The sequence below is a fragment of the Onychostruthus taczanowskii genome, unplaced genomic scaffold (assembly GCF_017590055.1).
Source record: "Onychostruthus taczanowskii isolate IOZ18803 unplaced genomic scaffold, ASM1759005v1 scaffold31, whole genome shotgun sequence".
NCBI classification, from domain to species: Eukaryota; Metazoa; Chordata; class Aves; order Passeriformes; family Passeridae; genus Onychostruthus; species Onychostruthus taczanowskii.
The window spans coordinates 1,012,832-1,027,302 of NW_024500461.1; the positions used below are offsets into that span (position 1 = coordinate 1,012,832).

At 41.6% G+C, this 14,471-nt stretch overlaps 2 protein-coding genes across 2 annotated transcripts in view; both read left to right on the plus strand.

The window, feature by feature from the left end:
- Positions 1-94: 94 nt before the first annotated feature.
- RPS16 (ribosomal protein S16) lies at positions 95-3,889 on the plus strand. The gene is made up of 6 exons (XM_041409763.1): positions 95-191; positions 272-327; positions 1,034-1,135; positions 1,814-1,910; positions 3,507-3,554; positions 3,696-3,889. Exons 2-6 carry the CDS (start codon positions 280-282, stop codon positions 3,839-3,841), a joined length of 441 nt encoding a protein of 146 aa, XP_041265697.1. The 5' UTR covers positions 95-191; positions 272-279; the 3' UTR covers positions 3,842-3,889.
- Positions 3,890-9,409: 5,520 nt separating this feature from the next.
- Positions 9,410-14,471, plus strand: part of OTOGL (otogelin like) — a 90,059-nt gene continuing 84,997 nt past the window's right edge. Inside the window, exons 1-4 of the mRNA XM_041409739.1 lie at positions 9,410-9,488; positions 10,957-11,050; positions 11,612-11,660; positions 13,763-13,820. Coding sequence (XP_041265673.1) covers positions 9,410-9,488; positions 10,957-11,050; positions 11,612-11,660; positions 13,763-13,820 — 280 coding nt within the window. The remainder of the gene's footprint in view (positions 9,489-10,956; positions 11,051-11,611; positions 11,661-13,762; positions 13,821-14,471) is intronic.

Here is a 14,471-nt window from a genome sequence, read left to right on the forward strand (position 1 = left end):
GCCCCCGCCCGGGCCGGGCCCTGCCCGCGCAGCGCGCTCCGCCTGCCGCAAAGCGCGCCAGGCGGGCGGAGGCGGCCTTACTCTCTGTCGCACTGCCGGAAGTGATGGCGTTGTGCTTTACGGCGCGGCGCCCCTGATCCGAGGCCCGGAAGCCCCGTGCGGCCTTTCCGCGGAGCCGCCGCCGAGGACGGGTGAGTGTCGGGGCGCTCCGGCCGCGCCCGCCCGCCCGCGCCCCCCGGCCCGCGCTCACGCCGCTCCCTCTCTCTTGCAGGAGCAGCCATGCCGGCCAAGGGTCCCCTGCAGAGCGTCCAGGTCTTCGGGCGAAAGGTGAGGCGCGGGCGTGGCGGCCTGCACCATCTGCTCCTCGCTGCCGGGCTGGCCCGTGGCGCCTTGGGGCCGTTCGCGCTCGGCGTGTCTCGGCCGCAGCCCCTCGGCGGGGCCCGGCCGCGGGAGGGCCGGCGGCGGGAGTCCGGCCGCGCAGCGCACGTGTCCCGCTCGGTGGTTGCCGCAGCGCCGTGTCCCTGGTGCGCTGCGGAGCTGGGGGCAAGGAAAGGTTTGCTCCCCTCGGAGGTGGCTCTGGGCGGCCTCTCGCCGGAATCTTCCGGAGTGGCCGCCGCTGCCGCCCCGGTCCGCAGCGACCTGGCTTACCGTTGCTGGTATCGGAGCAGCACGTTGTGAGGTGGTGGCGGGAAGGTAAAGTTCACCCTGCTGGAGGGAATGCAGCGTCTCGAATAATTCACGGTACCAATCTCTTGTGAGAAAACGAGCCACAAAACTACGGTGCTGTGGACTGTCTTTCCTTCGTGTGCAGCTAAGTCTTGTAACTCAGTAAATCAAACGCTGAAACTTCCATTAAGGTTCTCTTTTAACACTGTGATTACCTGGAGGTGTGGGGAGAGATACTGTTTCGTTTAGTGCATATTGTTAGTCTGGGGCATAAGACTAGGAGTGCTCGATTGTTAAAATGAAATTGAAGTTCCTGCTGCTTGTGCAAAAGATAAAACGCTGTGTTAATACACCTTTGGATTTTTAGAAAACTGCAACAGCTGTTGCCCACTGCAAGAGAGGGAATGGCCTCATTAAGGTTAATGGAAGACCTCTGGAAATGATTGAGCCCAGAACTCTGCAGTATAAAGTAAGCATCCACCCAGCCTCTGCCTGCTTGCCCTTTATACATGTATTACTTCCAGGTTTTTGATTGTTTACCTAAAACACAAATGCTGTTATGAAAATTCGGTAAACTGCACTTCTGTGATGGGGGGGAGGGGGGGGGTGCGTTTGCTTAACAGGTTTCACTTAATGTGAAGTATTTTTGCACTTCCTATCCACTTTCTCAACTGAAATGGGTGAATTAAAGCCCTCATTTTAAAAAGGTTATTTAGAACTTTATACAGTAGCTCCTGAACAATGCTGACAGAATCTGAATCTGTTTAGATAATTATAAAGTGTAATAAATAGTGTAGAAAACTGCCTACAAACTACTTCGGGTTTTCAGTTTTAATGAACTTGACTTAATTTTTGTGTGTAATTATGGCGTTCTAGTTAAACTGTTCTCTTGTTCTTAATTCCCACGTACATGTGCTTTGCCAGTAAGATATTTGAAACTTAAATAAACCAAAGACTTCAGTAAATATGTCTTGTGATAGCACTAGTAGATGTCAGAGAACTCTGCAGGAGGTGTACTTGACCTGGGTGTGTGCTTCTAAAATCAAGGCTCCATTATTCACAAGATTCAATAACATCACGTTTGGTAAAGCAACTACAAGCTCTGATCCTCACTACAAATGAATTTTCTTCATGTTTCATTTCCCAGCTGCTTGAACCTGTCCTCCTCCTGGGGAAGGAGCGGTTTGCTGGTGTTGACATCAGAGTCCGTGTGAAGGGCGGTGGCCACGTAGCACAAATCTATGGTAAGGTTGCTGGGCTGGGCTGGTATGGGTGAAGCCATTGTGGTGGGTTGATACTGGCTGGATGCCTGATGACCCCAAGCTGCTATATCACTCCTCTCTTTATCTTGATGGGGAGAGCGAGAAAATAAGATTGAAAAAGCTTGTGGGTCAAGATGAATGCACATTAATAAAGCAAAAATAAAGCCTGTGTACTGAAGCAAAGGAAAGACTAAAGGCTTCCATTAGCAGGCAATGTTCAGACACTTCCTGGGAAGTGGGGCCTCAATACCTATAGCAGTTGCTCTTGCTTCGCTTTTACTGCTGAGCAGACATCCTCTGGTATGGAATATCCCCTCTGGTCAGTTTGGATATTAGCTGTCCTGGCTATGTTCCCTCAAGATCTTGCCCACTCCCAGCCTAATGGTGATGGAGGTACCTTGTAGGTACAGCCTTGATGCTGTGTGAGCACTGCTCGGCTGTAGCCAGAACACAAACCAGATGAGAGCTGTCACAGGAGAATCATCTCAGCCAGACCCAATGTGGCCACGTATTAAATAGGCTTAAGTTTGGAACAATGACTTGCCAAACTGTCCTTTCTCCACTGTGCAAATGTAGTAGATTCTGTTTTATGTGCTGCAACACATAAAACATAAAAGCTGCAACAGAGCAAGCTGAGGGAAGCCAAATGAAGTTTTGACGAAATGCATGGGAACTACCCTTACATTGTGAAGTGACAGGATAGTTTATATGCAGCTGAGCACAAGGATTTTGGGAGGGGTTTAGCATTAATTTAGAAATTATATCCTTAGTTGTATATTTCCATGTTGCTCAGAAGCATCTTTCCAGTATGAGCAAAGCTAGGCAGTTTTCTCTTTGCAGGGAGGGCTGGGAATATATTTGCATTAGCTGATCTTAAGAGTTCATCTTTACAACAGATAGATTTGTTCTGCTCTTAATTTGAATGTAGTTGGTTTGAAGTGGAGCTGAGGCTGCATAAAATGGCAAATTTCAGGCCCAAAGTCAATATAAATACGATTTGTTTTTCAGAGCATTCATATTTTCATCAAAATCCTGATGTTAATATTTTGACAGATAAGAGTAACAACATCCTGACAGTTACTGCCACTCTCCTGGTTTGAGTTCTGATTACTGTTACTATGCTAGTTTGTTTGTGTTGCCACGTTCTAGCGCTCAGACCATCCTGTTGTCCCTTTTGCATCCTTAAGTCTTTCAACACACAATCAATTTTATCTTTGTTGAAAAGTATAGACATTTCAGAGAACTGTGTTTCTGATGGTTTTGAAAGTTGACTGCTTGTAGATAGAAGATGAACCTACATTAGTACTTGGGAGAGAAGGTGATCAGACAGCCTCGTGCAATTTCTTGACTAGCTGGCAGCTGTCAAATCGACAAATGAACTGTGGGTGGCCTCTTGGCACAGATTTCTTAAGATTTGCCAAAGTAAGGGTCACGTGGACTGTGTGGGAGGGGATATTAAGGAGAGAAAGGACAATTTGGCAGTGAACAAAATCGCACATTTCTCAGATAACTGGCACTTTGTGTTTAAATTTTGCATAGATTTGCAGTCGTTACTGATCTTTTATCTTTGTTTAACAGCTATCCGTCAAGCTATTTCCAAAGCTTTGGTGGCTTACTATCAAAAATGTAAGTAACTTTGATTATTTAATTAGCTTTAAGTGGAAGTCTATGGCTTTTGGTTTTTTTTTTAATTGAAAAAAGTATTAATAAGGATTTGTTCCGTGTAAAACTGCTTGAACTAAAGATTTTTCTTTCTTTTTTGTGCAGATGTTGATGAAGCTTCCAAGAAAGAGATCAAGGATATTCTAATCCAGTATGATAGGACTCTGCTTGTTGCAGATCCACGCCGTTGTGAATCTAAGAAATTTGGAGGACCTGGTGCTCGTGCACGCTACCAGAAGTCTTACCGTTAAAATGGGTCTCTAGTCATGTGGAAATCAATAAAAGAGAGAATTTGATAATTTTCGTGTTTCTAAATTGCATTTTCTTGGGTGGATAAATAGATCTTTTCACTGTGTGTTAAGATGGATACACAAAGAGATTTGTGTTGCAGTAGAATCAGAGGGTTGATGGCAGTTCTTTTTTTATCCTTTCATAGTAATTCTGATAGGTAGGGTTTTAGGAGTAAAGACAGTCTGTCTTCTGTTGAGGAATGTGTGGTTATCCAAACATAAAGAAGGCTCACATCCTGGATTTTGCGGGCACATGCAACAACACAGTGGTTCATGGACCATTTCAGTCTTCACCCTTCTGGTAGTTAATGTTGTCAAAACCAAAGTAATTATTGGGGCAGGGGAGGGGGAGGTGTGTTGAACTCTTGCCTTACCAGATAATGCAGAGACTGAGTCCTGGACTAGTACATCTAAATGTAGGAAACTTAAAATAGTTAAATATAGTGTTTTGTAAAAATAGATCAAGGTCTGAATGATTAATCTTTCAACCACATGTTCACACGGTACAAGCCAAGAGGAGTAAGTGCTTATGAGCTAGCTGAGGCAATTTGAAAGCCTTGGAGGAAGAAAGGGTGAAGAGTTGGAAAGTTTCAAAAATTTGGCTACAGGATGTGCATATTAAATGTAGGAGAAGTTTCAGATCCTGTCCATTTACCCAAGGACAAACTAAATTCTGACTAAGTGTGGGATGGGCCATTGAGAGTCTTACAAAGACTCATTCTGTCCTTTGGAAGAGATGCAAGTAATGGAGTGAGACTATGGGTACAAGCTGACCTAACCGGTGTGAGTACAGCCCTGAGCTGTTTCCTGTGTTTGTAAACCAGTTTGGAGTGGAACTGGAAGAAATACTGGAGACTAAGATGCTGAGAGCCCAGCTACTGCTTTATTGCTCTCCAAGCCTGGTATTTTAATGTGTATGTGCTTGTATGGCAGTGCTGGAATTGTCGTAGCAGCACCTTGGCTTGAGCTTTTTAAATGTTGGGCTGTCGCCCTGATTTTGTAAGACTTTGTTAAGCCTTCTGATGTTTACATTCTTTCAACAAACTTTCTCACACACAGTTCTGTAAATAACCTATGTTTTGCATTCTTTCATGGAGGTGGAGAGAATTGATGAACCCTTGGTCTGTCCAGTGGCATTGGAGAGGTGGCACTGTCACCCTCCAATCCACTGTCACCTTTGGAAAACTATAAATGTTAGAGTCAGAAAATAAAGGTTCTTCTTCCTTTTGTTCCCCTCGAGAGCAGCAGTGTCTGTGTCATCATTTCGTGCCTTATCACAACATTGGGCTTTTCTCTTAGCATGTTATTCTAATTTGCTTACTGGAAAATTTTTTTCAGTGTACTCAGTCCACAAACCAAGCTTCCCTTGTGTGTCAGGGAATTGGAATGAATAGCAAAATCCACCCTTTCACTAGTCTGATAAAACAGGTGCTTACAGCTTTTTATTAATGTTAAGCATTTGTCATGTCTCTGCTTTTTCAGTAGAAGAGTATTAAAGGTATCCTCACAGTTAATCAAGAGTTAAATATGTAGCAAACAAATTCCTTCTAAAAAAGGAATTCTGCATCCATCTCCCCATTTTAGCTGTCAGCTTCTGCCACGAAGTAACTGCGTTCCATTACTAGAATAGAAGTGCAATGCTCGTGTTCAAGCCTCTCATGCTCCTGTTGAAACAGAGGAGACTGTTGTATGTTCTATCAGCAATTCACATACCAGGACTATTTGGTTTTACGTGAAGCAAATGGGATACTGCATTCCAGACTCCTGTCTGGCAAGATCCCTGGTTTGCTTTTCTCAGTCCCCCTTTCCTGCACTCTAAGCTCTTGGGCTGCTGAAAACTGCCATGCTCAGCTGCTTGGCTGGGCTTTCCAAGGAAAAGATGCTATGCAGAGCTAACTTTGAGTTTGATCTCTTGAATTCCTATGAGTTTTGTGAAAACTTGTGTCTTGATGTTAATTAGCTTCAGTTGAGGGAAAATAAAGTCTCTAGTTGTTTGGCTGTGTAGCTGAAAAGCAATGGCTCACTCATTGCTTAGGAGATGCTTCCTGGCCTGCCAGTTGGCACATACATACCCTATGCTGTGGCTTGTCCAAAACTGATTCTTGTCTGGCTGTTAGATCTGTGGGATGGAGGGGAAAAGAGATGATGCAAAGTTGTGGTGGTGAGAAACTTAATGAGGCAGGGGGAGATGGAATACCTGATGCCAGTAACCTTAGGGGGGATTTCACAGTTAAGAGGAAGCCTGATGAATCTGTTTTTCTCCCCACAGAACAGCTTCTAACAATTGGGGATTATTGTTTTGCTCTTCTTTTGTGGAAAGGCTGAAAATAAAACTTGTATTGCTACTAATATATTCAGAGATGATATCTGCATGTCATTTCTTCATCCAGAAGACGCTTAACGTAATAAAAATGCTTTCTGAACAGAACTCTGATCCTATAAAAATTCCCCATTAATCCTGCAGAGTGATGTCATTCCCACACACTTGCTTTCTAGATGAGAAATGTTTGTAGAATTGGACTGCTGTCTGCCTGGATGGCTGAAGATTTTTATTCTGAGAGGTTGCTTACTGATTACCCACTAGAGGGCTTAACTTCATTGGGAAACTGTAACCACTGTAAAGTTTGAAGGTGTAAAAATGTCTTCTTTCTTCAGGTCCTGAGTCTGCAAGGATGGTAATCAAGCACTTGTCATTGAGCATCCACTCTGGCCAGAGAAACACGTCCTCAGAGAAATAGTAAGAGATTGATCTTCAGACTTTAGGAAGGTTCTTGAGCAGCTGGGGAGATGGTTCTCAGAAAAGAGGGAATGGCCCTCACCTCATACCGTCCAGCTCTTTCATTAGTTTCACCAATGCTAATCCTTAGGAATATCATCTGTGCACAACAAAATTGAATTCACAACAATTGAATCCTTCACTGAAAACACTGTGTTTTGTTAACAATCACAGTGGACCCCCTTTCAATCCAGGGTAAGCTTGTGCCCACGGCACCGAAGGCAGTTATTTCCTAATTCATTGTTTGTAATCCTGATGAGCATTGTGACCTGTATATAAATTTAAGTCTGAAACATGATGTTGGAAAATTTGGACAAAATTTATTTTGACTTCAATGTACAAATATATTACCGCTTAAATGTTTGAATTTTATTTTTGAAGAAAAAATGTGTAACTTAAAAATGCAACACTGACATTTTTAAAGTGTGGACAAGTGTGTTCTGTATTGTGCTTGTTTTCTTACAAAAGCGATTATTTTCTAGTGCATTTTTTTCAAGTTTTTCAGAAGTGCCAGTCTGTTAGTATTCTAATACTTGTGTAGATGATAAGTGTTGTTGACTTGATACATTTTGATTTGATTTTTTAATCTCTTTCTTAATATAGTCCTCTGAGTTACAGTTCAGACTACTTGGTTGAATAATTCTTTTTCCTTAGCTGACATCCTTAATGCGTTGGGACTTTGCTGTTTCCTGCCTTGCCTTGGGCTGCAATGTCTAAACTTTATGAAGCCTATTGCTTTAACTCTTACAAAGTTCCTTTGCAGATAATAAGGCTTGGCCTATTTTTAAATATTAGATGTTAAACAACTGTGAAATACTGCATATACCAACTTTGCTATAGAAAAATTGTTAAAAAAAATCCCAAAACCAAACAAACCTCACAAAAATGCTAGTTTGAATAGCTTTTTTTTTTTTCTCTGTTAAACCAAGAGTTCATTTCTATTAATATTAAATTAATTTAGTTGTGAAACTGCATATGAAGCATAGTGAGAAATACACTCTTGAGAAAGGGAGGAGTCCCAGATCAGATTTCTCAAAGGATCTTGAGTTTTCAAGAGTTTCTAGACCAGACTTAGCTTGAGAGTAAGATAACAGAGAGACTGGTAATGGAATTTGAAAGGTGTAATGCTTGGTTTCATCTCGACAGCAGTCGTGAGAGTAGGTTTATGAGATGGTGAAAGTCTATTTCCTATAAGTTTTCACATAAGAGTTTAAAAGTCTGTGAGTGACTATATCAGTGTTTCCATATGGCCTATGAATTCACTTTTGCTTCTGTTTGTGGTGTGGAGTGGTTTTGGATCAGATACTGCAGGAGCAACTGAGCTGAAATGCAGTCCAGCTGCAGACAAACAGCCAATCCATGGGAACAGACCATAGCTACTCCCATAGAGGTAAAAACAAAGCAAAAAACTCTCTTGAAATGGAACTATGGGAATGTCAGCTTCTCAGATCCAACATCATCCTTAAAAATAAAATAGTTCTTAAATACTCCACACAGGGCGTAATGTTATGCATCAGTTTCCAATAAGTACCCTCGTGCCATCAGTGATCCCAAACCTTCACCAGTGCTGTTGGCTGCTGCATGGACACAGGGTCTGGTTTTTGTCTGTACTTGGAGAGGCTGCGTTTTCATTTGCTTTCTCTTGTCCATCTGGGGAGCAGGAAAGAGAAAGGGCTAGAAGAAAGGATGGGAGAACTTTTTACCCAAGAGAGGTCATCAACTTCTAAATTTTATGTGGGTCCAACCACACCTTCTGTAGCATGCTCAGACAGTCTCACAAAGCACCTCCTAGGAAGAAAGGAGGGTAGGCAAAAGATAGGCTTTGCAAAATAAAATGATTGGCAACAATTTTGAGTACCGTTATAAGTGTCATTAAAGCTGTGCTTTTCAATGATTCTGTTTCCATTATGGTAAAGCAGGTAAGATACTTTTATTTTAAAACATTATAATTTTTAATTTTGGTAGAATTATGATTTTATATTTCAATAAAAATTAGAAATTAAACCCTTTGGCCCTGTTGACTTCTGTCTCCTTTTTCCTAATTTGAAATTTTCATAACATGATTTATTAAGACCAAAATATAATTATCCTCTGAGAAGTCTTCTTTTGTGCTATAAGCAAACTATACCCAGAAAGGCATCCAGAATATTCTTAAAAAGCCAGATGTATTATTTAATAGAAGTTCATCTCTCTCCTTTCAGGAAAGAGAAAAAAATTAATATGTTAATATGTAAAACCATGTAGCTATAATTACACAGTGGTATTATTTCAGGGTCTTGCAAAAACATTTTGCTTTACTAAGGAGTAGAGAATAGCCCTCAGCACAAACCTCAATGCACACAAAGGTGTGCGACGACAGAAGGATCTCTCAAACCACCATAATATGGCAACATTCTGTCATTGTCTGCTGTGTTATAAAGGGCCAATTGAACTCAACAGGGGAGTAGTACTCGCAGGTCTGGTGGAAGTGTAACTAATACAGACCGTGCTGAGGAGCTACCATGCATTGCTAATGAGAGACATGCAGCCAGGAAGTTGTGTGCAACACTCGCAAGGCTCCTGAAGCTGGATGTAGCTACCAAGCTTGATATCTCCTGCTCTTTTCCTCTTTTGCATTGCATTATTTTAAGTAATGAGTCCAATTATCTAACCTCTAAGGGATTTAAACACACTGTAGAAATACACAGTGGTAAGATGCCCTATAATCAAAACCACTAATTTGGATAAATTCCCTTTTTCCAACTTATACTGAAATGAACATTGTAGGAAAGCTCAGTTTAATGATACCGTGGAGTATATTCTTGCTTCATTCACTGCTGTCCACTTTGCAAGGTAAGAATTTTATTCTATTTTTTTGTAGTAATACTAATTTTTACAAATATTTTTCTAAATCTGTGAATATTACAACCAGTTCTTTTACTGTCTTTTTTTTTTTTTTTTTTTTTTTTTTTTTTTGGACCTTGCTGGAATTTGTAAATGCAACTTAAACAAGTATATATCAACATTTTCTCTCACAGGTGCAGAAACTAAAATATAAATTCTTTTCAAGGGTCATTTTTTTAAAACCTAAATTTGTTAGAAAACAGTTATTTACGAACAAAGTCTATCTTTCTTGCCTGTCTTGCTGTTATTGTCAAATTAATAGCATTTAATGGTTTTCAGTGAGGTAAGATTTTATTTGAAGAGACTGCGCCTGCAGTTTGTTTAAATGTTTTTAGACTGCTAGGGTAAATAATTGCTCTTCTAGTTATAGAAATTATCTTATTTTCTATGTAATGCAACTGGATCTTATATATCTTTTCCTTGCTACAATTATAAAGATTTCTAATATAATATAAAAAGGTTTTTTGTGGTTTTGTTTGGTTTTGTTTATTTGCTGGCTTGTTTTAAGCATGGACTCATTTGAAATTATTTACAATTCAGTCTTACATGGAACAGAGAGAAAAGTATCATAACCCTGGAGGTTTGATTCTGGAAAGCTCTGAGTACCTGTTCTATTTTACCTGTTTGCCTCTTCTATGTTTTTGTTCTGAGCTTCTAAAGAACTATGAACTCTTTTACCTTCTTCATGGCGGGAGGTACTGGAACCACAACCATGAAAACCTGCAGGTAAAGACTGTGTGAGAGAATCAAATTCTTAGGAAGGAGGGCATATAGTGCTACATTCCTTGGATACAGAGTTTGTACAAAGGTGCCCTGGAAAACTCACAATTCTTAAACCCTAAAATTCAATAATGTGGTTTTAATCTTAATATTGCCTGGCAAGGACAGAGTGATGCTGTATAAAAAAAATGTTTAACTTTGTGATTTTTTAAAATGACAGGATCTTATTGCAAGCTTCCTCTTTTGAGAAGAACTTTGAAGTAAGTTTTTATTCCTTATTTGTCAAGTCCTACAAACAGAACAAGAATGAGCAAATGCAATGCAGTGCAAGTTAGAAAGTAAAATATAGCCTTGAATTCAATGTGCAAAATGTCATCTACATGTAGATTGGATGTAGAACACACTTTCAGAATGTTTGCAATTCTTTCCCAAGTATTTACATAATGGGCATGGGTCTTCTGTTTGAAAAACAGAGGTCCTTATGAAAAATGATATTTCTATGGTCTTGAGAAAGCTTAGAGGAATAATGGAACGAAAACAGTATGAGATCATGATTTCATGACTGGAAAAATACATTAAATGAGTATCCATCTACAGTTTTAACTGCATGATAAAATCCTAGCTGCTATTTGAAGCACTGAGGAGTAAGTGCTATACAGCCTTAAAATAAACATTTTGAATACTAATTTTCACATAGAAGCTGAAATCCAAACAAAACCCAAACTAGGCAATGTTCCTGATCCCATTGAATTAAATGGGATCTATGCCATCAATTTCAATGGGAGCATCAAGTTGGACATATCTTTGTGTGTCTTATGACTTCTGATACATCTAGTGGATACACAGGCATGTCAAATGATATGCCATCATGAAGTGTTGATAGAACTAAGTGCGTTTTATAGCTTGATGCCCTTGTTTCTAAACTCAATCACAAATTAAAGTCAGCTCCAGCTGGAGAGTCATCTCTTGCTATCAAAAATACCATCAGAATATATTCAAACAACACTCTGGGGAACTTGCAGCCACTGACATGCAGCATGAAGTAAATATGAAGCTGGTTTACAATTTTGTATCCTATTGTGTAAGTCTGTTTTGCCTATTTATGTCTCCTCAAAGCTCCAGGTACCTCCCTGTCCAAGCAGAGATTGGAGTGCCGCCCAATTCTGTAAAATGAGACACTGACCAAAACAAAAAAAAAAAAAAAAAGAATCACCTTTTTAAATGTTAACCCAAGAAAGACCTCTTTGATAAAGTGATGGTAATCAGAGAGAAACACTTCTCTCTGGGGACTTGCTTATTCAGGTTGCTCCAGGGACCTTTGATAATACAAGATCCTTTTTGTTTTCTTCCAGAACTGAGTCTAATGCAACTCGACAGAAAAGAGATCTTGTAACAGCCGAGGTAGGTTATACCTCCAAAAGCAGGAGGGTGGGGAAGCCCTCCTCCCTTTTCTGCTCTGGGCCTTTGCTATCCTTACAAATGACCCTTTGTGGGGAGATGAGCTGTGGTAATAGGAGGACAGTGAGGAGGAGCAGCTACTCCCCACCTGCTCACCCCTCCTGAGCCGTGGCCTAATGCCTTCATTCTCCCTCAGCAAAGCAGCCAGTAGGCAACCTACCCTGCCAGGCTGACTGACACACACCATGGGAAATAAAGCCGGGGCGTCTCTGTCTTTTGTGGGGACGAACAGCACCTGGAAAGCTGTTTGTGTTTGTGAGAGGCACAATGGCCGTGCCACTGGCAACGCTCCCTCCTGGACATGGTGCCTCGGTGGCTCCGGCCCAGCCCTGGTTCCCATCGCCTTGGCCCCACGCTGCTTCAGTGCTTCATCCCAGCAATGTTGTGCTGAAATTCAATCCTAAATGGAGGAATCTTGTTCCCCCACTTGTACACACTTGGGCTATGGAGCCCAGCCAAGGGTTATAACCCCTTCGAAGGGGGTAGGCGGGAAGCCAGAGGCGGTCCCGCCTCAGGGTGTTCCAGGGAGCCTGTGGGCCGAACCAGGGTCATTTTCTGCAAGACCCTTTGAGATGTGTGTGCCGCTAGCGAGTCAAAGGCAGCTGGTGTGAAACACTGCACTGAGGGTAATGGAGCCTCTGAGAGAAGCAGGACTGGAGGTGTCCTCGGAGCGGCCTCAGCAGGGAAGTGCTGTTGCACCAAGGACGCTCTGCGAAATGGCGCAAAGGCCAAAAGCAGCTTTTGTGAGGTGAGCGGCTTGGAGTCGCTATCAGAAAAAGTGGAAATGGGTCTTGTCGTCCAGGGAGGGAAGGGACCCTCTGCAGCTACCAATAGACCATGGGCACCAGGAATAATTTTGGTGCAGGGGGCCTTCCAGGTGGTGATTCAATGAAATCTATTTCAGGTTGATTTTAAACAGATTGTACTACTTGGAAGCATCCCACAACATATTTCCATTTGGAAAAGGGAACTGTAAGAGGCGTTGGCAAGACTAACCCTAAAGTGTTCCTTGCACAGTGTTGTTAACTTGAGACCCATCAGTTCAAACTCAAGATGCGGAGAATGAGTGGAGTCAAGAGGGAAGAAAGAAATTAGCTTACAAGCAAACACTAAAAAAATTTCTTAGTTGTGCAGCTGAAGGCTGTCACTTAAGTCTGTGGGTAATGCAAAAAGGTAGCTGTTTTTTTCGTAGAACATCAGATAAGATATAAATAACAAACAGAGGAAAGAAGAGCCATTTAAGCAAAAAGGACCAGATTTATAAAGAAAGGGATTTAAACTGGCCATGAATAAATGTAAGTAGGAAATATTTAAGTGCTCAGCACTTCAATCCTGGTAAACTTTCCAGTCAGATTAGTGGGGGCAGAAGCCCCAGAGTACTTTCAGTCTGGAATTGGATCAGTTCTTGGAAGGGAAAATGTGATGTGATGAGCTGCAATATCAGAGTACTGGGCCAGATGCAGGGCTTCCTCATAGAGTGAGGCTCCCTGTTCCTAAACAGGAGGCAGGTCAGGCAGATCTGCTTTCGCCTCTGTTTGGGATGAACAAAATGCAATTCTGAAGGATGTGGAGGAGAACACAAAATCCATTGCAGCTAGACTAGCCATAATGGGATGATCTGGGTGCAACATGGAGTGTGAGTCAGGGGAGTGGAAGCAATAGACGGAGCTCTTCAACCATGGGCATTTGAGTGAAATGAAAAAGGGAGATTGCACTCTCTCCCCTTTCTTTTCCTTCCAAATGTAAATGCAAAACTTCCCATGTGGAGCCTTGGTGATTCACTGGAACTGGAGGGCATGGATGAGAAGACAGTGGTGATCTCATATGGCAGGTGTATCTTTCCCCAGTCTCCTCAAAAGCCACTGTGCTTCTCTTTCCCAGGCTGCCAATCCCTCCAGCAGCACCTACGACTGTGCCATGTGCTGGCTGAGATGCAAATTGCAATTCTGTATTTAAAGTTCAAAACCAGTGTTTGAGTGCAAGGCTTTATCAATTAATTTGTAAATCACAAACACCCTGATTTGACTTTTATGTTTCTCTGACAGGTTCAATCTGCCTCTCGGTTGCACCAGCATGGGGCCCTGATGTGGAGTCCACCAGGAGGTCAGTGATGTGCCCCTCACCTGCAGGAGGAGAATGAAAATGCTGCCTCCCTCCTCTGTGTTACCATGGGCTGTGGAAGCCCTCTTCTTCATAACACTATAAAACTCTGTCCTGTCTCATTTTCTCATTTTAACCATGTTAAATATTAAAAAAATCTGTTAAAATTTTCTTTCAAAAAAATTGAAAGTACTTTCAAAATAGAGCTTTATGACCAAATCTGAGCAGCTAAGGAAACCAATCTTTTGAGATTTTGGTTTTTTTTTAAAGTTTAGTTCTATTACAATTTTTAATTTCTGCCACTTTTTTTTTTCTGACCTTGTCAGAGGATGTAGGTATATCAGAGAGGCTTATAACTGGTTGTGCAAAGGGAAAGGAGTACTCAGGCAATGAGCATGAAGCTGCTCCTGTATGGATTTAAGCATTGGACAAACACGTAAAGCAGGCTCAAGTTACAGAAATGGTTTTACAGAAAAGCTTACTGTAGGCAACTTCAGTTGGAATTTTGGTATCCTTCTTGGAAAATGCCTAGGCAGGTGCCTTCTTTTGCATTTTTCTATGTAAATGACTATATGCAATTTTACAACTCAAAATTCTAAAAACAGCAAAAGATTTCCCCATTAATGCTGTTACTGAAACAATAGCTTTTGCTTT

What these genes read in the sequence shown, in the direction of transcription:
- RPS16 (XM_041409763.1), top strand. Translation starts at nt 280, where the DNA reads ATGCCGGCCAAGGGTCCCCTGCAGAGCGTCCAGGTCTTCGGGCGAAAG. An exon ending in TCCAGGTCTTCGGGCGAAAG is followed by an intron (nt 328 to 1,033) that starts GTGAGGCGCGGG and finishes TTGGATTTTTAG; the next exon opens with AAAACTGCAACAGCTGTTGC. An exon ending in CCACGTAGCACAAATCTATG is followed by an intron (nt 1,911 to 3,506) that starts GTAAGGTTGCTG and finishes TTTGTTTAACAG; the next exon opens with CTATCCGTCAAGCTATTTCC.